The sequence below is a fragment of the Mustelus asterias genome, chromosome 18 (assembly GCF_964213995.1).
Source record: "Mustelus asterias chromosome 18, sMusAst1.hap1.1, whole genome shotgun sequence".
Classification (NCBI taxonomy): domain Eukaryota; kingdom Metazoa; phylum Chordata; class Chondrichthyes; order Carcharhiniformes; family Triakidae; genus Mustelus; species Mustelus asterias.
In genome coordinates this window covers 61,221,539-61,244,920 of record NC_135818.1, presented here as the reverse complement: position 1 = coordinate 61,244,920, position 23,382 = coordinate 61,221,539, and the positions used below count along the sequence as shown (strand labels likewise).

At 47.8% G+C, this 23,382-nt stretch overlaps 1 protein-coding gene across 7 annotated transcripts in view; it reads left to right on the top strand.

The window, feature by feature from the left end:
- The window catches only part of LOC144507210 (kelch domain-containing protein 1), a 60,834-nt gene that overhangs the window by 15,875 nt on the left and 21,577 nt on the right, over positions 1–23,382 (top strand). For all 7 annotated transcript variants that reach the window (XR_013500048.1, XM_078234140.1, XM_078234139.1 and 4 more), the window contains 6 exons: positions 2,085–2,155; positions 5,665–5,782; positions 8,002–8,120; positions 8,850–8,928; positions 17,757–17,840; positions 18,596–18,676. Coding sequence is in view for 6 of the 7 variants with exons in the window: in XM_078234140.1 (XP_078090266.1) it covers positions 2,085–2,155; positions 5,665–5,782; positions 8,002–8,120; positions 8,850–8,928; positions 17,757–17,840; positions 18,596–18,676 (552 nt within the window). In the remaining variant the exon portion in view is untranslated. The remainder of the gene's footprint in view (positions 1–2,084; positions 2,156–5,664; positions 5,783–8,001; positions 8,121–8,849; positions 8,929–17,756; positions 17,841–18,595; positions 18,677–23,382) is intronic.

The following is a 23,382-nucleotide window of genomic DNA, read 5'->3' as shown; positions in this document are numbered from 1 at the left end:
TTGTGCTAGGAATGCCTCCAATGAGTGGGGCTGTTTGATATCACGTTTGGTTGTATGCTGCCAAAGCAAGTTCAGGAGCTGACCTTTGATGCTAAGTGTTAGGTAATTCCATTAGCTAGTAACAGATTTGAAAAATTAAAGACTAATATGTCTGACAATTCACTTCAATTATTGAAGCATTAACAGAGGTCCATGCAAAGCAGTGTACATCAGCCCTGTATCTAGGGCACTTTGCGCCTACATGACTTTACACACCCCACTGGATGCACATTCCATATGACCAAGCTGCACTGACAGTGTGATATAATATACCTCACCTGTCACTCGTGTTGAGTCCGGAAAGGCCTACACCTGAGGTGTCCAAATAGTTGATCGCGATTGACAAGTCGATTGTCATTGCCTGCTGAACTGTGCGAAACTTGGGATTCTCCGAATGATGAGTGAATCATCTCATTGTCTGCCGAACCATGCCAAAAATCCGCAATACTTGGGAAACAAGATTCTCACTGGCACCAAAATTTGGAATAAACTGGGTGAAGACAGAATGGCAAGTGAGAAGCCAGGGACCTTCAAAAGGGCAAAAACCTACTATTTCCACCAGAAATGGGAAAGAATTTCTTTCATACGTCAAAGACGAGACCATTTGTAAATTGTGTAGTCTTGAGTAAACAAAGTAATTTGCAACAGCATCACAAGACAATGCGTGCAAAATTTCAGCAGGTGTTTGAACAAAACAGTGGACTTGACTGGAAGTCATCACCATGCAAAATAACATTGAATGAAAGTTAGGTCAAGGGACAAAGACTTTTGGGGACTTGTAAACAGAGAGGTACTCTCTTCTGTCATCAAGTGCACTCAAGATGAAGGCCTACTTTGGTTCCACATACACCTCCTGTGAAATTTTTGGGGTGTTTAGTAAAGTTGAATTTTTAAGATAAGCTCTTGTGCAGCATTTATATTCTAAAAGTGATCTTGTGCTGAAAAAGGTTAGAGACCATTAGCCAATGCTTACCAACCAATCAACTTGCAGGACAGGACTCCTGTAATGTCACTTTCAGATTTTGTCTGTAAACTTAAGGCTCTGTCCGCTGCTTTTTGGGCTTCCCCTGCAGCAGAGTAAAAGCCAGCTGGAAGCTGAGGAAAGAAGGAAAATTTGTTTTTTAATTGCTAATCAGGCTCGTGCTTGGAGATGATTACTTTTACCATAATTCTGAGGACAAAGGATTTCTATGGTACTTGCATATTGTTGATTGAATGATTAACAGCTATCTAGCATTCAGTTAACAATGCACCAAGCACAATGCATTATTTACACTCATCACTGATTTATTAATCTTTCACTGGATATTCTAGATGGTCTAAAAATAATATCACATTAATTTGTCTGGTTTTTAAATTTAATTGTGCAGAACCTTTTGAAAGGATTATCAGAAATATTCTAAAGCAGCAATTGCAATCTTTTGTACAGTACAAAAATAGCAATGAGAACTGCATATTAAATGTAGTTCCTCTCCACAATCCTCTCTAACATGGGAAACCTGTGCCTGTGCCCTTGAAGGAACCTGATAATTTCTAATATGCTCCCAGGGAGCTGCTTGTAGATTGGGGCGGGGTTGATTTCAGTAGCCATGCATGCCATAAAAGTATCAATTCGCATCCTCACTTTCCCAATATTAATTTTCCTAGTACAAAAACATTAATTTGCATCAAGAACAACCATACCTGGCTACTAATCTTACAGGATATTTTAAGCAGTAACTTGCTGGTATCAATGAAATAAACTTTGCAGAACAGGGAACTTGGTGGACAATGTATCATTCAGATTGGGCCTTTTCTGTGAAGGATTGATATGACCAGTTCCATGATGTTGCTTCAGGATACCTTTTTATGGGCCAAATGCTTGCAGTTTTTCACTTTGTGCTGAATCATTTACGTGAAATAATTTTTGTTCCTGCCAAGTAATTTTCACATGTTTCTTAAGCAAATTTTGTTACATCTTTTTCAAATTTTGGACGATTAGTACATATTTCAAAATATTACTAAGATTGCAAGAAGGTGTAAGACGTAATTATTTTCTCTTGCAGACATATGAAAATAATGAAGTTTATTTACCGAATGATGAAATCTGGGTTTATGAAATAGAAAGTGGTGTATGGTAAGTAATTTTCTCTGGTGACAACTTTTTAGCCTTTTATTTTCACTGCATGATTGGAGTGCACTTTCTCATGTTACCATTGGTTTAAATGCAACAGCATTTTACCCATTGCTTAATACAGCCAATTTATTGTAACACAATGCCACATGAGTGAAAGATCATTTTTTGTTAAGTATTGGACTTGGATATAATTGGTCAGAATTTATTATTTTTAATGGACGATAAATTGGTTTTTGATGCACAAATTGGACTGCAACTTCAGGTGAGCACAAAGCACGGTTAATTGTGAAAATCCACAGTCCAAGATGTGCTACTTCTCCATAAGCTGTGCAGAAACTGCATCTTCTCATCTGAATCCTGATTAAAAAACACTGACTGCCATGTAGTTCCTTACTTGCGTCATGAATGCAGACTGAACTTGCACAGAAAATTATGGTTTGTTCATTTGAGTCTAAGTACCAACATTTTGGGTCATGATGAATCTTAATTACTGCCAAACAAATCCTTTTGGCACTGAAAATAAACTTTTACATTTGTGGAGTCTCATTCCTTCAGATTTAAATTGTTGTTAGAGATTTAAAAGATGATTTTTTTTTTTAATACTCTGCCGGTACTGTTAGTCTCTCTCTCTCTCTTTCTTGATTTGCCATTGAATGAATTATTGCACTTCCTGATTCAGGCTCTGCACATTGACAATCTCCAATCTGGTTAAGGTGATGCATAGTTGCTTGTCCTGTTCACACAGGTCCCATGTAATTATTGGGGGTGCTGTGCTGCTACAATGGTTTAGAATTAAACAGTTACAGCACAGAAGGAGGCCATTCTGCCCATCGAACTCATGCTGGTTCTCTGCAAGAGCAATTTAGATGATCCATCCCACCTCTCTGTCCTTTCCCCATGGGTATGCAATTTTTCTCCTCATGCGCCTTTCCAAATTTGTTCCAAAATCGTTGATTGAAATTGCCTCCACCGTCATCTTAGACAGTGAAATCCAGATCCTAAACTCATCCATTTTACCAATCAGCTGAAATCAGTATCCTTTGATTCTCTGCGCTTTTGTCAATGGGCAGTTTATTTCCGTCTACTTGATCTAGGCACCTCATGATTTTGAACATGTTTATCAAATCTCGTCCTAACCTCTTCTCCAAGGAGAACAACATTAGTTTTTCCAGTGTAGCCTTGAAACTTATTCCTGGGACAATTCTCATCAATCTTTCCTGCACTCTCTCTGAAGCCTTCATGTCCTTCCTAAAGTGTGAGGTGCAGAATTGGACACAATATTTCAATTGAGGATGAGTCATGTTTTATAAAGGCTCATCATAATTTCCTTGCTTTGTACTCTATGCCACCATTTATAAAGCTTATGTCTTATTCACATTTTCTCAATTTGCCCTACTGCCTCCAATGATTTATACGCATACATCCCCAGATCTTTCTGCTGCTGCACCCCTTTCAGAATTGCATCCCTTACTTTGTATTGCTTCCATTTGTTGTTCTGATCAAACGTATCACTTCACACTTCTTTGCATTAAATTTAATCTGCCACATATCTACCCATTCTACCCATTTGCCTACATCCTCTTGAAGCCCATCGGTATCCTCTTCACTATTCACAATACTTTCAAGCCGATCTCTGTCAGCTGTTTTCACTCCACCTTACTAAATTCTGACAACTGCACACCAGAATGGAGCCCTACACCTTGTACTGATGTGAAACTAAAACCAGAGTAAAACTTGAGTTACTGAGTATTATTCTGCTTTTGTAATCCATGCCACTCTGGAATTTACCACCCTAGAATTCCCGTTCTCTGGCTGACTGCTACTTTATTTTCTTGGTTCTGACAAGACAAGTTGACCCACAGGAGGCTCTAGTATAAAAGTCCATGCACAAGTCCAAGTGTTTGATTCTTGCTGACTGCAAAATATAGCCCAATATCGTTTTGAAGTCATGAATTTGTGGATGTGTAGTTGCTTCCCCGTTCACATCCCAGATGACCTGTAGTGGTTGCCAAGCCATTTTAGTAACCCGCTTGAACTTCTGAACAGCAAGTTGCTGCATAGAAATCATACATGCAAGGGTAACTTCTGTAACATGTTTTAAGATGCAGGTAACTTGTTCCCTCCCACAGCATATTTCTTCTATGAGTTATGTGGTTTTTTTTACCTAAAGGCTCCTTCCTATTTGTTCTCTTTCTTCCACCCCCTCATAACCCCATTGTTTTTCTGTTTATATAATTTAAATATTTTCTCCATTAACTTGTATAGTTTTTGATGACGCTGTTGCTGCTGTCGCATTCCCAGGGATATGTTCCTCTTGTCCACCCTCTAATGACCAGCACCTGAATGGTACAGTGGTTACATGCTGACTAATATAGAGCTGTAATGTCTGACACCTATGCCAAAGCACTTTTGTTAGGCATTCCTTTTGTGAAGGCACATTTGTAGTAGCGAGAATTATTAAATGAAATTGTTCAACCTTCTACTGATTTGATATCTCTGACAGCTACCGTTTTTAAACTAAATTTTATGCCTCCATTGTAACAAGCATGTCAGTTATGGAACAAAATAAAATGGCCATGATACTTCATGGGAAGAAGAATATTGTTGCTTGACTGGTCCCGATACATACTGACAATCAAATGCAGTGGCTTGAAGAAAGAAAGAACTTGCGTTAATGTAGCATCTTTCATGACTGTGGGATATCCCAAAGTACTTCACAGCCACTGAAGTGTTGTCACTGTTATAATGTGGTGAAACACGGAAGCCAATTTTGCACACAGCACAATGCTACAAACAGCAATGAAATAAGTGAACAAATTATCACTTGAACTAAAGCTGGAATAGCAGCAGAACAGCCTGATTTTCTCCAAAAATTGCCATGGGATCTTTTACATTCACCTGAGAGGATAAACAGGGCTGTGGTTTAACAACTAATCTGTAAATGGTATCTCCTGACAGTGTAGTTCTCCCTCAGAGCTGTACTGAAGTGTCAGCATAGATTTTGCCCTTGAGTTGCTGAAGTGGATCTTGAACCCATGAAATCTGACTCGAAGGATGGAATGATATCACTCGTCATTGTGGTCCCTCAAAGCCAGGCTTCATTATTTGTGGCAGAGAATTCTGGTGACTCAACAGGCTAAACATGGAGCTGCAGGTCTGTGTCAGAGAGAACAAGTGTCCTGAGGAAGCAATTTTTGAGTGCTACTGGTAAGCCAGTTTTGACATTTTGAAGTGGATTGTAACCATCCACCCTTTCATTGTAGGTTTCAGGAAGATAAATTAAGAAATCAGATGGGGGATACCATTATAAAAATGTGTTTCTTTAGTAATTTAATATTTTTTTGCCTGAGCCACATAGTGATAACAAAGTCACATACACCCTACTAATTAGGCAAATGGTTTTAACTGATGCAAACTTGAGCGAAACAGCATTCATTATGTAGTCATGCAAGGATAATATATTGTATTTGCTATATTAAAAATATCTCTGCCTATGTTCTCTAATACAGGCAGAGGCAACCGATGAAAGGAGAGCTCCCTCGTCCTATGTCAGGAAGCTGTGCAGCTTGTCTGAATGGTGTCATGTTTATTTTTGGAGGATATGATGACCTAGGATATAGTAATGAAGTAGGTCATGTGTTTTCAAATATTTTTATTCTTCTATTTATCATGTTTTCCACTTCGCTAAAGCAAAAGATGAAAAGCCACTTTTGCAAAACATGTCCTGTCTTAATTTTTGGTAAACAGCAAAGCACAATGACATTGAAAATTCAAACACCAATATGAAATACCAAAGATTGAATGGAATTCAGGCTTAATATTCCAACCCCTAATCATAGAATCCCTACAGTGTAGAAGGAGGCCATTCAGCCCATCGAGTCTGCATTGACCACAATCCCACCCAGCCCATTCCCGTAACCCCACATATTTACCCTGTTAATCACCTGACACTCGGGTCAATTTAGCATGGCCAATCAACCTAACCCGCACATCTTTGGACTGGGGGAGCAAACCACACCCGGAGGAAACCCACGCAAGCACGGGGAGAATGTGCAAACTCCACACAGACAGCGACCCGAGGCTGGAATTGAACCTGGCTCCCTGGTGCTGTGAGGCAGCTAACCACTGTGCCACCGTACCACTTTCAGGTTTGAAGATGCAACCCTCAAGGCCCCTCCCCCTCATCCCAGCAATGCTGATTTTCATTTGGGTTATGTTGTAAAGCTATGTTCTGAAAAATATATTTTTTTAAAAACTTTTTTTTATCTTGACTTTGCCCCTTTGCTCCTCTTCTGAAGGCACAGACCCATGCTTGGATACATTTTCCAAATTTCATCAGTTAGGTGGTACTTAAATATTGCTTCTTTAGCTGTGGACTATAGCATGCCCTTAGTGACTACTATAAAAATGTGTTTCTTTAGGAACTTGATACTTTTTTGGCTGAGTCACATTGTGATAGCAATGTTCATTTATGTGTACTCTCCATCAGTAACCCTGAGTATTGTTCAGAAGCCGGATCTTTTATGAATTTTATTTCTTCTTCACTCAAGTCCAACATTTCTGAAACCATCCCACAGCATTCTTGTTATTCTCTTGATTAAATCTGCTAACTCACTATGGACCAGGGATCGATCTTATAATGTTTCCAATTTATAAGCATCATATCAGGTGGCTTATTTTCCCAGAAAATGCAACGCTTATTGCATTGAAAAAAATAGTAAAATACAAAACATATTTACGAATTAATTTCTGTAACCTTGACTACTTTAGAACTGTCTTTTAACCACCACTAATTATTTTTTATTATCATTGATTGCCCCCCTCCTCCCATTTCCCCTATATAACATCTTGTACAAGACGGTAAGGACAAAGTCTGCTGTTGGGTAACTCTCTATCTGATTTGGCCTCTTCATCAATTGGGACAGGCTTGTTCTATGATTTCTGTTGTATGCAACAGATGGGGAATGAAATACATCCATGATCAAAAGCTTACCCTGTGCTACTTATAATGAAACTTGTTTTTTCTTATGATTTAATTAAATGAATCATTTGAAAAGACCTATCATAGTGTACATCATAGAAAGCAAATATTAGATCTCTAATCATAGAAGAATTATTACAGTACAGACGGAGGCCATTTAGCCCATCGCGTCTGCACAGACTCTGTAACAGAGCATTGTATCCAGGATCTATCCCTGTGACCCCACATATTTACCCTGCAAATCCCTCTAATCTTTACATCTTGGAACACTAAGGGGCAGGTTAGCATGGCCAAGCCACCTGACCTGCTCATTTGTGCACTGTGGAATTGAACCCGGGTCTGTGGCGCTGTGAGGCAGCAGTGCTAACCATTGTGCCACCATTCTTCTCCTTAAGGGTTAGCAGAGTTATGTATAATCTCCTGATTTACAAAACAATTTTCAATAATCTAAGATTATTTATCTTTTTGTAATTAATAAGGTAAATCATTCCCACAGTCATCTACAACTTCGCAAAGAACAGGCTAGGTAGCTGACCTGTTCTGGATTTTCTGTCTACATTCTTAGTGTCCCTCAATTAGCTAGCTACCAAGTTTAGAATTATATTGAAGTGGTTAGATGTTCTGGTAGCTAAATCTGTACACTACTTACTCCACTATAAGGCTGTTCATTTGTGTAAACTGTGTAAACATTTTTAGATGTGACCTAGAAAGAAAATGACTTGAAATTTTGGTTTTTATGAGTGGTTTATCAAAGTATCCTTTTTATCAGAGGATATGGGCAGTAAATTACCCTTTTCTACTTGGAATGAAATCATCAATTAATACAGATACAAGAATACTAATTTCTTTTAAACATTTAAAACAGCTGTATTGTGTTAATTTGCAAGTAAAGGATGACATATTTACTTGGAAGAAACTCAATAATTATCAAGGAAATCCTCCTACTCCAAGAGACAAACTTTCATGCTGGGTATATAAAGACAAGTAAGTCACTAAACTTTGTATTGCAGATATATTGACATAACTGATGTTCCAATCTTTCTATTTAGAGTTAGGGAAATTGTAAATGTTATGCTAAGTGTAAAGAATATTAAAGTCCCAAATATGCAGAAATACGGTGCGTGCATACGTTTGAAAAATAAATATTGGTCAGGACATTGAGAATGTTGCTGCTCGATTTTCGGTCGTGCCACTGTAATTTGTACACCCTCCTGAAAGAGTAGATTGTGCCTCTGTTTAATGTCTCATCCGTAAGACATTGCCTCCTTCTGTGCTGCATTTCCTCTACTTCACTGAAATGTCAGTCAAGGTTATGTGCTCATATTTATGTCTCTGGAATGAGACTTGAACTTGCAGTCATCTGACTCGAGCAAAAGTGCTACTGTTGAACCACAGGTGACACTGTAAAGCAGCTAAATTTGTAACAGAATTAACCCACTTACCTGATGAACAAATGTTATATCTTTTGATCATAGAGCAATAAAAGTTAGAATGTATGAGGCATTCGCTGAATTAATTTGAGTTAAGTTTTCACAACTTTGTCACTAATTTATTGAAAACTATGCTGGGAATTCTTTATCATGTCTAGAAATTATATTTTAGTCATTTTTAACTTGAATGGAACTTCATAATATGCAATCATTAGCTTTCAGCTATTGTTGTCAATTAAAATTAGTAAATTGTTCTTGCTTTTCAACAAATAATTTCTAACAGGTTGATTTTTTTCGGTGGCTATGGATGCAAGAAAATCAGTGAATTAAATGATTCATTTGACGTGAATGAAGCTTCTTGGGTAAGATCCTGTCCTTTTTAATTATAATTTAATCTATTTATTATTTCATTTCCATTTTTGAATCATGTATTATCCAATTGAAATTGTGTGGCTCTGGTGACACTGTTTTAGCCACGTGCGATTAGCAGAAAGTGACTTGTGCACAATACAGGTAAATAAACTTAAGATGGATACTTACTTAAACATTTCTTGCAAATCTTTAGTCTTTCATTTTCACCAAAGTTGGAATTCTGGTGGAACTTAATCCAACAAAGCACATCTTAGAGCAGTCACTGAGGGGTGCAGGGAGGGAAGCACAGTTCAAAATTTTTCTCACTCAAGGAGCTGATGAGCAAATTTCAGAAAGGTAAAATTTGCTACATTACATATGAATGTAAACAATAGGATGAAAAGAAACAACTTGTTGAGCAAAACAAAGGGTAATAAATGAAGATGAATATTAAGACGAGCTTGTAAATCACCATTTTACTCCCGGTCTCCAGTTTCTTAACCACTTACTCACCCTCACTTATTGTGAGTGTGCAGGATGACGTGTGTGGATGAGGGTGAATGAGTACACAGAGTTTGTGAGCGAGTGAGCCAGACGAGTGGACCCATTGTCATGTCTCCGATTGTCCCCCTCCCTTCCACAGCCTTTTGGCTTACTTCCCATTCGGGGCTCCTCCCCCTCTTCCCCCCCCTCGCGCCTCCTCCCCCCGCACCTCCTCCCCCTCCCCCCCGTGCCTCCTCCCCTCTCCCCCCCGTGCCTCCTCCCCTCTCCCCCCCGCACCTCCTCCCCTCTCCCCCCTTGCGCCTCCTCCCCTCTCCCCCCTTGCGCCTCCTCCCCTCTCCCCCCTTGCGCCTCCTCCCCTCTCCCCCCTTGCGCCTCCTCCCCTCTCCCCCCTTGCGCCTCCTCCCCTCTCCCCCCTTGCGCCTCCTCCCCTCTCCCCCCTTGCGCCTCCTCCCCTCTCCCCCCTTGCGCCTCCTCCCCTCTCCCCCCTTGCGCCTCCTCCCCTCTCCCCCCTTGCGCCTCCTCCCCTCTCCCCCCTTGCGCCTCCTCCCCTCTCCCCCCTTGCGCCTCCTCCCCTCTCCCCCCTTGCGCCTCCTCCCCTCTCCCCCCTTGCGCCTCCTCCCCTCTCCCCCCTTGCGCCTCCTCCCCTCTCCCCCCTTGCGCCTCCTCCCCTCTCCCCCCTTGCGCCTCCTCCCCTCTCCCCCCTTGCGCCTCCTCCCCTCTCCCCCCTTGCGCCTCCTCCACTCTCCCCCCTTGCGCCTCCTCCCCTCTCCCCCCTTGCGCCTCCTCCCCTCTCCCCCCTTGCGCCTCCTCCCCTCTCCCCCCTTGCGCCTCCTCCCCTCTCCCCCCTTGCGCCTCCTCCCCTCTCCCCCCTTGCGCCTCCTCCCCTCTCCCCCCTTGCGCCTCCTCCCCTCTCCCCCCTTGCGCCTCCTCCCCTCTCCCCCCTTGCGCCTCCTCCCCTCTCCCCCCTTGCGCCTCCCCCCCTCTACCCACGTGCCTCCTCCCCTCTCCCCCCTTGCGCCTCCTCCCCTCTCCCCCCTTGCGCCTCCTCCCCTCTTCCCCCCTGGCGCCTCCTCCCCTCTTCCCCCCTGGCGCCTCCTCCCCTCTTCCCCCCTGGCGCCTCCTCCCCTCTCCCCCATCGCGCCTCCTCCCCTCTCCCCCTCGCGCCTCCTCCCCTCTCCCCCCTTGCGCCTCCCCCCCTCTACCCACGTGCCTCCTCCCCTCCCCCCCTCGCGCCTCCTCCCCTCTCCTCCCCTCCCCCCCTCGCACCTCCTCCCCTCCCCCCTTCGCGCCTCCTCCCCTCCCCCCTTGGCGCCTCCTGCCCTCTCCCCCGTCGCGCCTCCTCCACTCTCCCCCCCTTGTGCCTCCTCCCCCCTCTCCCCCTCGCGCCTCCTCCCCCTCCCCCCTCGCGCCTCCTCCCCTCTCTCCTCCTCGCGCCTCCTCCCCTCTCTCCCCCGCGCCTCCTCCCCCTCCCCCCTCGCGCCTCCTCCCCCTCCCCCCTCGCGCCTCCTCCCCCTCCCCCCTCGCGCCTCCTCCCCCTCCCCCCTCGCACCTCCTCCCCTCTCCCCCCTCGCGCCTCCTCCCCTCTCCCCCCCTCGCGCTTCCTCCCCTCTCCCCCCCTCGCGCTTCCTCCCCTCTCCCCCCCTCGCGCTTCCTCCCCTCTCCCCCCCTCGCGCTTCCTCCCCTCTCCCCCCCTCGCGCTTCCTCCCCTCTCCCCCCCTCGCGCTTCCTCCCCTCTCCCCCCCTCGCGCTTCCTCCCCTCTCCCCCCCTCGCGCTTCCTCCCCTCTCCCCCCCTCGCGCTTCCTCCCCTCTCCCCCCCTCGCGCTTCCTCCCCTCTCCCCCCCTCGCGCTTCCTCCCCCCTCCCCCCCCTCGCGCTTCCTCCCCTCTCCCCCCCTCGCGCTTCCTCCCCTCTCCCCCCCTCGCGCTTCCTCCCCTCTCCCCCCCTCGCGCTTCCTCCCCTCTCCCCCCCTCGCGCTTCCTCCCCTCTCCCCCCCTCGCGCTTCCTCCCCTCTCCCCCCCTCGCGCTTCCTCCCCTCTCCCCCCCTCGCGCTTCCTCCCCTCTCCCCCCTCGCGCTTCCTCCCCTCTCCCCCCCTCGCGCTTCCTCCCCTCTCCCCCCCTCGCGCTTCCTCCCCTCTCCCCCCCTCGCGCTTCCTCCCCTCTCCCCCCCTCGCGCTTCCTCCCCTCTCCCCCCCTTGCGCTTCCTCCCCTCTCCCCCCCTCGCGCTTCCTCCCCTCTCCCCCCCTCGCGCTTCCTCCCCTCTCCCCCCCTCGCGCTTCCTCCCCTCTCCCCCCCTCGCGCTTCCTCCCCTCTCCCCCCCCTCGCGCTTCCTCCCCTCTCCCCCCCTCGCGCTTCCTCCCCTCTCCCCCCCTCGCGCTTCCTCCCCTCTCCCCCCCTCGCGCTTCCTCCCCTCTCCCCCCCTCGCGCTTCCTCCCCTCTCCCCCCCTCGCGCTTCCTCCCCTCTCCCCCCCTCGCGCTTCCTCCCCTCCCCCCCCCTCGCGCTTCCTCCCCTCGCGCTTCCTCCCCTCTCCCCCCCTCGCGCTTCCTCCCCTCTCCCCCCCTCGCGCTTCCTCCCCTCTCCCCCCCTCGCGCTTCCTCCCCTCTCCCCCCCTCGCGCTTCCTCCCCTCTCCCCCCCTCGCGCTTCCTCCCCTCTCCCCCCCTCGCGCTTCCTCCCCTCTCCCCCCCTCGCGCTTCCTCCCCTCTCCCCCCCTCGCGCTTCCTCCCCTCTCCCCCCCTCGCGCTTCCTCCCCTCTCCCCCCCTCGCGCTTCCTCCCCTCTCCCCCCCTCGCGCTTCCTCCCCTCTCCCCCCCTCGCGCTTCCTCCCCTCTCCCCCCCTCGCGCTTCCTCCCCTCTCCCCCCCTCGCGCTTCCTCCCCTCTCCCCCCCTCGCGCTTCCTCCCCTCTCCCCCCCTCGCGCTTCCTCCCCTCTCCCCCCCTCGCGCTTCCTCCCCTCTCCCCCCCTCGCGCTTCCTCCCCTCTCCCCCCCTCGCGCTTCCTCCCCTCTCCCCCCCTCGCGCTTCCTCCCCTCTCCCCCCCTCGCGCTTCCTCCCCTCTCCCCCCCTCGCGCTTCCTCCCCTCTCCCCCCCTCGCGCTTCCTCCCCTCTCCCCCCCTCGCGCTTCCTCCCCTCTCCCCCCTCGCGCTTCCTCCCCTCTCCCCCCGTCGCGCTTCCTCCCCTCTCCCCCCCCTCGCGCTTCCTCCCCTCTCCCCCCCTCGCGCTTCCTCCCCTCTCCCCCCCTCGCGCTTCCTCCCCTCTCCCCCCCTCGCGCTTCCTCCCCTCTCCCCCCCTCGCGCTTCCTCCCCTCTCCCCCCCTCGCGCTTCCTCCCCTCTCCCCCCCCTCGCGCTTCCTCCCCTCTCCCCCCCTCGCGCTTCCTCCCCCCTCGCGCTTCCTCCCCTCTCCCCCCCTCGCGCTTCCTCCCCTCTCCCCCCCTCGCGCTTCCTCCCCTCTCCCCCCCTCGCGCTTCCTCCCCTCTCCCCCCCTCGCGCTTCCTCCCCTCTCCCCCCCTCGCGCTTCCTCCCCTCTCCCCCCCTCGCGCTTCCTCCCCTCTCCCCCCTCGCGCTTCCTCCCCTCTCCCCCCTCGCGCTTCCTCCCCTCTCCCCCCCTCGCGCTTCCTCCCCTCTCCCCCCCTCGCGCTTCCTCCCCTCTCCCCCCCTCGCGCTTCCTCCCCTCGCCCCCCCTCGCGCTTCCTCCCCTCTCCCCCCCTCGCGCTTCCTCCCCCCCTCGCGCTTCCTCCCCTCTCCCCCCCTCGCGCTTCCTCCCCTCTCCCCCCCTCGCGCTTCCTCCCCTCTCCCCCCTCGCGCTTCCTCCCCTCTCCCCCCCTCGCGCTTCCTCCCCTCTCCCCCCCTCGCGCTTCCTCCCCTCTCCCCCCCTCGCGCTTCCTCCCCTCTCCCCCCCTCGCGCTTCCTCCCCTCTCCCCCCCTCGCGCTTCCTCCCCTCTCCCCCCCTCGCGCTTCCTCCCCTCTCCCCCCCTCGCGCTTCCTCCCCTCTCCCCCCCTCGCGCTTCCTCCCCTCTCCCCCCCTCGCGCTTCCTCCCCTCTCCCCCCTCGCGCTTCCTCCCCTCTCCCCCCCTCGCGCTTCCTCCCCTCTCCCCCCCTCGCGCTTCCTCCCCTCTCCCCCCCTCGCGCTTCCTCCCCTCTCCCCCCCTCGCGCTTCCTCCCCTCTCCCCCCCTCGCGCTTCCTCCCCTCTCCCCCCCTCGCGCTTCCTCCCCTCTCCCCCCCTCGCGCTTCCTCCCCTCTCCCCCCCTCGCGCTTCCTCCCCTCTCCCCCCCTCGCGCTTCCTCCCCTCTCCCCCCCTCGCGCTTCCTCCCCTCTCCCCCCCTCGCGCTTCCTCCCCTCTCCCCCCCTCGCGCTTCCTCCCCTCTCCCCCCCTCGCGCTTCCTCCCCTCTCCCCCCCTCGCGCTTCCTCCCCTCTCCCCCCCTCGCGCTTCCTCCCCTCTCCCCCCCTCGCGCTTCCTCCCCTCTCCCCCCCTCGCGCTTCCTCCCCTCTCCCCCCCTCGCGCTTCCTCCCCTCTCCCCCCCTCGCGCTTCCTCCCCTCTCCCCCCCTCGCGCTTCCTCCCCTCTCCCCCCCTCGCGCTTCCTCCCCTCTCCCCCCCTCGCGCTTCCTCCCCTCTCCCCCCCTCGCGCTTCCTCCCCTCTCCCCCCCTCGCGCTTCCTCCCCTCTCCCCCCCTCGCGCTTCCTCCCCTCTCCCCCCCTCGCGCTTCCTCCCCTCTCCCCCCCTCGCGCTTCCTCCCCTCTCCCCCCCTCGCGCTTCCTCCCCTCTCCCCCCCTCGCGCTTCCTCCCCTCTCCCCCCCTCGCGCTTCCTCCCCTCTCCCCCCCTCGCGCTTCCTCCCCTCTCCCCCCCTCGCGCTTCCTCCCCTCTCCCCCCCTCGCGCTTCCTCCCCTCTCCCCCCCTCGCGCTTCCTCCCCTCTCCCCCCCTCGCGCTTCCTCCCCTCTCCCCCCCTCGCGCTTCCTCCCCCTCCCCCCCTCGCGCTTCCTCCCCTCTCCCCCCCTCGCGCTTCCTCCCCTCTCCCCCCCTCGCGCCTCCTCCCCTCTCCCCCCCTCGCGCCTCCTCCCCTCTCCCCCCCAGCGCCTCCTCCCCTCTCGCGCCTTTTCGCGCCTCCTCCCCTCTCGCGCCTCCTCTCCTCTCACCCCCTCGCGCCTCCTTCCCTCTCCCCCCTTCGCACCTCCTCCCCTCTCCCCCCCCCCTCGTGCCCCCTCCCCCCCCCCCCCCCCCCCCCCCCCCCGCGCCTCTCCTCTCCCCCCCTCGCGTTGCTTTCTTTTTTTTCATTCATTCATTCATGGATGGGTGTCGCTAGCTGGCCAGCATTTATTGCCCATCCCCACAGCCTGTCAAATTTGCACTGACAAAACTACACTAAATCTTAACTAATCCCTCTTTCCAGCACTAGGCCCATTGTCTTGGATGTTATGACATTTCAAGTACGCATCCAAGTATTTGTTCAGGTTAAGAGATTTCCCACCTCTACTACCCTCCCCGGCAGTGCATTCCATACTCCCACCACCCTCTGGGCGAAAATAATTTTCCTCATGGCTAAATATGCCTATAAAAATTTGTTTGTATTCTTGTATCATTTGTTGAATTTTGTATCATTTTGACACATTGACGTTCACTTTGAGGGATGTTGTATAATTTCGTGAATATTTCCCCGATAGTATTGGGAATGGCTTAACTGAGCGTAGTAGGGGGTACCGAGCTGAATTGGCCATTTCAATGTACTAGTGGCAGTAGGCAGTGCCAGGAGGGAAGTAAGATTTTTGATTCAGCTCATTAATTTGGTTGGTAGCTCTGAATATTCAATCTTCAACACAAAATTGAAAGAGGATTTAACAGTCAAGACTGTGACCCACCTCCACGCTACCATGAAAAGAAGGCGATTTGTTTTCTAATTTAACTAACCTCAATCAGCGAGGGAGAAAATTCTCTGCTATTTTCAGTCCATCAAGTGAATTGGGTCAGCTAACAGGGTAGAGTGGAATACATTTGCATTTTGTGTTACAAAGAATAATAGGAAATAGAATTTTTCATTGACAACTGTATTCTTTTCATTCTTGAATTTTATGCAAAATAACCAGTTTATCAGTCTGTTTTTTGGAAGATAGAAGAAGTGCATATACGAGTATTGTGATATCATTGCCTATATTCTCATGGATCCTTGTTACAATTTTCAGGTCATATCATTGTATATTAGTTAATGGGCAGGAATGATATCCTTCAAATCAATGCTAACCATTGATCGCTGAAGGCAGCAGGACAGGTAGATAAGATGGTTAAGAAGGCATGCGGGATACTTGCCTTTATTAACCGAGGCATAGAATATAAGTGAAGGGAAGTGATGATGGAGCTCTATAAAATGCTCGTTAGGCCACAGCTAGAATAGTGTGTGCAGTTCTGGTCGCCACACTATAGGAAAGATGTGATTGCACTAGAGAGTGCAGAGGAGATTCACCAAGATGTTGCCTGTGCTGGAGCCTTTCAGCTATGATGAGAGGCTGGTTAGGCTGTGGCTGTTATTCCTTAAGAGCAGAGAAGACTGAGGGGGTGGGGTGGGGGTGGGGGGGGGTCCTTGATTGAGGTATTCAAAATTATGAGGGACATAGATAGGAAGGGACTCTTCCCCTTAGCAGAGGGTTCAATAACGAGGGGGCATAGATTTAAGGTAAGGGGCAGGAGATTTAGAGGGGTTTTGAGGAGCACCTTCTTCACCGAGAGTGGTGGGAATCTGCAACTCACTGCCTGGAAGGGTGGTAGAAACGGGAACCATTACAACATTTAAGCATTTAGATGAGCAATTGAAATGCTACAGCATATGAGGCCTTGTCCCAAGTGCTGGAAAATGGGATTAGAATGGATAGATGCTTGATGGCTGCGGCAGAAACAATGGGCTGAAGGACCTCTTTGTGCTGTAAAACTCTGACTCTATAGGACATGCGATTTGATTTATTATTGTCACATGTATTAGTATACAGCGAAAAGTATTGTTTCTTGCATGCTATACAGACAAAGCATATCGTTTATAGAGAAGGAAAGAAGAGAGTGCAGTCATAGCTAGGGTGTAGAGAAAGATCAACTTAGTGCAAAGTAGGTCCATTCAAAAGTTTGACGGCAGCAGGGAAGAAGCGATTCTTGTGTCGGTTGGTACGTGACCTCAGACTTTTGTATCTTTTTCCCGATTGTAGAAGGTGGATGAGAATATGTCCAGGGTGCGTGGGGTCCTTAATTATGCTGGCTGCTTTTCCGAGGCAGCGGGAAATGTCGACAGAGTCAATGGATGGGAGACTGGTTTGCATGATTGGGCTACATTCCTGACCTTTTGTAGTTTCTTGCGATCTTGGGCAGAGCAGGAGCCATACCAAGCTGTGATACAACCAGAAAGAATACTTTCTTTGGTGCATCTGTAAAGGTTGGTGAGAATTGTAGCAGATATGCCAAATTTCCTTAGTCTTCTGAGAAAATAGAGGCATTGGTGGGTTTTCTTAACTACAGTGTCAGCATGGGGGGACCAGGACAGGTTGTTGGTGATCTGGACACTTAAAAACTTGAAACTCTCGAGTGTCTCCACTTCGTCCCCATTGATGTAGACAGGGGCATGTTCTCCACTACGCTTCCTGAAATCGTTGACAATCTCCTTTGTTTTGTTGACATTGAGAGAGAGATTATTGTCATTGCACCAGTTCACCAGATTCTCTATCTCATTCCTGTACTCTTGCCTTGTCATTGTTTGAGATCCGACCCACTATGGTGGTGTCATCAGCAAACTTGTAAATCGAGTTGGAGGGAAATTTGGCCACATAGTCATAGGTGTATAAGGAGTATAGTAAATGGCTGAGGACACAGCCTCGTGTGGCACTGGTGTTGAGGATGATCGTGGAGGGGGTGGTGTTGCCTATCCTTACTGATTGTGGTCTGTGGGTTAGGAGTTCAGGATCCAGTCACAGGGCGGAGTCGAAACCCAGGCCACAGAGTTTGAAGATGAGTTTCATAGGAATGATGGTGTTGAAGGCTGAGCTGTAGTCAATAAATAGGAGTCTGACATACATATCTTTGTTATCTAGGTGTTCCAGAGTTGAGCGCAGGGCCAGGGTGTCTGCTGTGGACCTGTTGCGGTGGTAGGCGAACTGTAGTGGATCCAGGCAGTCCGGGAAGCTGGAATTGATTTGTGTCATGACTAAGACTGTAAATGCATTGTTCATTTACAGGGATGTCCATAATACTGAACCCAAAAGAATATCTGGTGCAGACCTAAAATTTGTAACAATGTTTGATCTTTAACACAAGCTATGTTTAAGAGTACAATTTTCTTTTAAACCAAACCTTTAATTTTTTTTTCTTTCAAGGAAGAAGAGATGTTCTGGGGATGGAATTATGACATTCATGTCTTTGACCCCAGTATGAATATCTGGTACCAGCCAGCAACAAAAGTACGTTGAAAATTGTATTGATTGCATTTATACTCAAAATTTAGTTGATGAGTAAAATCAAATTTTAAAATAATTGTAAATGACTAAATATGTATTCCCCTGTTTTACAGTTGTGATGCTGGTCTCAAGTTTTACCTGTGTATAAATCTTGGTAAAAATGTGTACATGAAGGCATCCTTTATTTCAATGGTTCTTGAAGCATTTTAATTGAAGGACCCAGTTTTTAAATAGACCAGTAATCATGAACCTGAACCATATAAATTATAATACTTGATACCTGGGCAAATGAGTATATTTGGACCTGTTCTGTATTTTTAAAGTCCCCTCACCCAAACAAAGATGAGCTCACCTGGCACCCACCACTGGCCTTGATAACTGCCTACTTACGAGACCACCTTCCTTGCGCGCCTCCATGTGTGCTCAGAGGTGAAGCAGCCAGCGCTAACACGTGGTGGGCACATTTTAACCTTGTCTCCAGCTGCAGTTCATTTGCATGCTTCTCGGCAATTTTGACCCCCAACGTTGGAGCGTCTCTATGAATCCCTGTTTGAGAAACAATGCTTTATATGTTAATCACTTGCAAGAGCTTTAAATTATTTTTATGGTACAACTGTTTTCCTCAGATTTTGCTGCTGTTTCTAAAACTGTGTTATCCACTACACAATTTTAGCCAGTAATTTTAGAATATGTATTTTTATTTTGTTTTTTAAAATCTCTTTTGTGACTGAGATATCTGAACGTACACTGCTTAATAGGGAATGCCTCCTCGCCCTCGAGCAGCACATGCATGTGCCACACTGGGAAATAAAGGCTTTTTATTTGGAGGAAGGATACTGGTGAGTTACTTATCTATTCCTTACTTGAAAAATAAAAACACAAACATTGATATCTTTATTGAGACAATCTCACAGTACACCATTTCGTGAAAGGTTATTTTATGAAACAAGATTGTATAGGCAAAAGTAAGTCATATTAAAAGAATGACCATCATTCATTTTGGGATCATTATTTAATATGTACAGTATGTGCATAGGGCTAAATGTCTGAAAGTCTTGTCAGTGCAAGGAAGTGACTTTTTTATTGGAAGAATGTTACTGTATTAATATATTTCCTCATATGGTTGTCGGATGTGGGCTTTAACTCTGATTGCCCGTGCAACATCTTGCTATTCTTACTTAACTAGGCTACACCCTTCAAAAGTAAATAGAAAGAAAAGTATTTATATACTTTTTGCCCACTCACAGAGCAGCATTGTTAGATCCATAAGAGTAGCTTGTCTGGTATTTGACACTGGATGTGTATAACAGGAAATATTCAGTCGTGAATTAGGTTAGTATACCATTCTTTCAATTTTGTGAGCTATGTCTAAGTCTTTCCATTTAATGTATTATTGGAGATCTCTCCTATCTGTAAGAGCCCTCTGTGTAGTTCAGCTAATTGCAACCCAGTTCTTAGCATTATGTATACAACACATTATTTGTTTGGTAGTGTTATTCACATAAACCATAAAGATGGGTGATACGCGTATTAGTCAGCATCTCTTCCCAACACCACAAGCTTGCGCTCAAATGGCAACAAGGCAGTTTTTTTGTAACCAGACTGAATATCCTGTAAAACAAAATTTAAACCCATGTGAATGCAGTCAGTGGGATTCCATTAGCATGGAACTATCTTATCACCCTTTTATTGCACTGAAAATCACATGTGAGGTTCATCACATTCTCCTGTCCATTCCAAAGGTGATAAATAACACAGTCAGACCCATGTGTTCAGGCTAAGAAAAATATTTAGGTACAGTTAATATGTGGTCAGGATGCAACAATTTATTAATGGTCTAAATGCTGCAATTGCTGCTCTAATGTACTGGATAATGGGAATCAGAGCACTTGTGCTTTTTTAAAAATGTGTTCATGGTATGTTAGTGTCGCTTGACCTTATTTATTGCCCTTCCCTAATTGTCCTTGAGACAGTAGAGGCGAGTTGCTTTCTTGAACCACCATTGTATATGTGGTGTAGTGCTGTTAGGAAGGGAGTTCCAGGACTTTGACTCAACGATAGTGAAGGAATTGAAATATATTGCAGATAAGTGGCAGACAGTATTTAACCCTGAAAAGTGTGATGTGATATACTTTGAAAGGAGTAATTTGACAAGAAAGTATTCAATGAATGGTAGGACACTAGGAAGTTCTGTGGAACAAAGGGACCTTGATGTGTTTGCCCACAGATCTCTGAAAGCGGAAGGACATGTTATTAGGGTGGTGAAAAAGACATATGGGACACTTGCCTTTATCAGTCAAGGCATAGGTTACAAAAGCAGGGAAGTCATGTTGGAGTTGCATAGAACTTCAGTCAGGCCACAGCTAAAGTATTGTGTGCCGTTCTGGTCGCCACATTATCAGAAGAATGTGATTGCACTGGAGGGGGTGCAGAGGCGATTCACCAGGATGCTGCCTGGGATGGAACATTTAAGTTATGAAGAGAGGTTGCGTGGTTTGGGTTGTTTTCGTTGGAGCAGAGAATCGAGGTGTACAGATTATGAGAGACATAGACAGAGTGGATAAGGAGCAGCTGTTCCCCTTAATTGAAGAGTCAACCACGAAGGGATATAGGTTCAAGGTGAGGGCAGGAGGTATGGGGGGGATGTGAGGAAAAACTTTTTTACCCAGAGGATTGTGACAATCTGGAATGAACTCCCTGGGAGGGTGGTAGAGATGGGTTGCCTCACATCCTTTAAAAAGTATCTGGATGAGCACTTGGCACATCATAACATTCAGGTAAAGGAGAAGGAGAATCCTGTTAATTGATCACTACCTTTTTGCTCACTGTTTACGTAACAGAAGCATCTTCTAAATGAATTGTTAGTAATCTACTTCATAGCTGCGCAAAATTCTTGATTTGTTGGTGTGCTTATTAGTTTGCGAATTTATTAATTCACTGCTGTTTGGCTCTTCATTTGATTTGCTTGAGATTGCCTCTGCATTAATTTATGGTGCTGGCAGATGGGATTAGGTGGGAGTTCAGGTGTTTCTAATGTGTCGGTGTGGACTCAGTGGGCCAAAGGGCCTCTTTTGTGCTGTATGATTCCATGAATATATTTCCAAGTCAGGATGGTATGTGGCTTGGAGGGGAACTAGAAGGTGGTAGTCTTTCCATGCATCTGCTGCCCTTGTCCTAGGTGGTAGAGGTCATGTGCTTGGAAGGTGCTCTCTAAGGAGCCTTGATCATGGATTGAAAACCTACCACATGTTCTTTCTATACACTGGCATCATTCCTCATCCTAATAGACCTTGGTGATTTGATCTTTTACTTCAGAACCTCCTACGTCCCCATGGTATTGCTATATCTAGCCCAAGATCTTGCATCCAGCAATTGCATAGTAAACCAACTCCACGTCTTAAGTGTAAGCTGTGGAACTGTTATACCTGAGAACTCCTTCCAATTCTACCAAAAGCAAAAAGACCCATGCTACTATCCTCAAAAATTCTTCCCTTGTGTTACATGAGACCTCTGTCCTAATTTCTAACAGATACTGAGAATGAGACTTTAATCCATTCGAAATCTATCCACATACATGGTGTAAAGATCAGGCTTTGGATGTCTCCCCAATGCTGTTTGATCATGAAGCCCTGAGCCTGGGTGATTTAGACACAACGGGCCCAATTTTACCACGGGTGCGAAAACATGGTAAAGTCGGGCGTGAGGCCATTAACGCAATCTGCGCCCGCATCTGCGCAGATGGCCACTTTACCGAGGCCCGGGAATGGCCGCAATCCGATTCGCACCCGAAATGGGCGCAACGGTGATTTAAATGCATTTGCATGCATTTAAATTGAATTAGTGAACTGCCCGCTCAACTTTATTAGCATTTCCCCCTTTACCACCAAGTTCGCCAATCCGGAATCGGGCCGAAATGGACATGCTAAATAAAAGTCTGTTTCGGGCGCTCCAGCTGCTGAACAGGTACGTTCAGACCTTCCAACAACTCTCTGATTCAGATCCATGGTGGGGGGAGGGGAGGGATGCGGGCCAGATCATTCTCTGGAGGAGGGAGGCCGGATCGTTGTCTGGTGGGGGGAAGGAGGGAGATTGTTGTCTGGTGGAAGTTGGGGGGGGGGGGGGAGCGGGCCAAACCATTCTCTGATGAGGGGGTGGGGAGGGAGGAGGAGGCGGGTCAAATGTACCTCGGCGAGGGAGGGGGGGGGAGAGACCAGATAATTCTCTGGTTTTTGGCAGGGGGGAGGCAGGTAAGATGTATCTCCTGGGGGGAGAGGGGAGGAGGCGCAATCGCTCACTGGTTGGGGGGGACACCTGAAAGCAGATTTCCCAGTCAGATCTGGATTGCGCCCAGATTCAGCACTTAGAATGAAAATGGTAAAATCGGGCCCAACATCCCCCTCCCACATTTCTCCACCTTCCCCACCACAAAGTTCCATATCATGGCATCATCCAAGAGCTAAAATCAAGATGCATTGAATATTAATCAAAGCCACACAGGTTCCACAGCAAAATGAGCATAATTGCAAAATTAAATCTGGAAAACACTGGTAAAATATCAGGAAGCTTTTGTACTCCGAGACTTTAAAGTATAACACTCAGTGCTTGTGTAAAGGAGAAGGAGAATCCTGTTAATTGATCACTATCTTTTTGCTCACTGTTTACATAACAGGAGCATCTTCTAAATGAATTGCTAGTAATCTACTTCATAGCTGCACAAAATTCTTGATTTGTTGGTGTGCTTATTAGTTTGTGAATTTATTAATTCACTGCTGTTCGGCTCTTCATTTGATTTGCTTGAGATTGCCTCTGCATTAATTTAATCACTGGCGTTTGCTGCTGCATTAACTTTCCCGAATTTGCTTGGTATAGCAAGTGCTGTCTTAAATCATTGCTTATTGCTCTGAATTTATTGATTTATGGTGCTCACTGCTCTCGTAATTTATTAATTCTGTGGTGCCTACTTAGAATAGAACTTTATTGTCCACACTACAGTGGAAATTTGTCTTTGGCTTCACCTCCAGTATAACATACAGTCATTAATCATAGAATCCCTACAGTGCAGAAGGAGGCCATTTGGCCCATCGAGCCTACACTGACAACAATCCCACCCAGCCCCTATCCCCGTAACCCCATGTATTAACCCTGCTAATTCCCCCTACTCTATACATCTTGGGACACTAAGGGGCAATTTATCATGGCCAATCAACCTAACTTTAACTTTAGTTTAAAAATGGTGAATTTTTCACGTATACCTACATTCACACATTTGTGCACATATAACATGTATCCATACCATACAAACATAACACATTCCACTCTTCCATTTAAGCACTTACTGTGATTGAAAAAAAAATGAGCAGGTTGAGTTTACATTATGTTATTTAGTAAGCTTGTAGCACTGAGAGCAAAAGACCTCTTGAACAGTTTTTTCCTGGCAATTGACATTTTACAGCGCTGACCTGAAGGGAGCATTTCAAATTGAGGGTCTAGAGAGTGAGAGGGATCACTGATGATGGCCTGAGCTTTCCTCTTAACTGCATTGTTA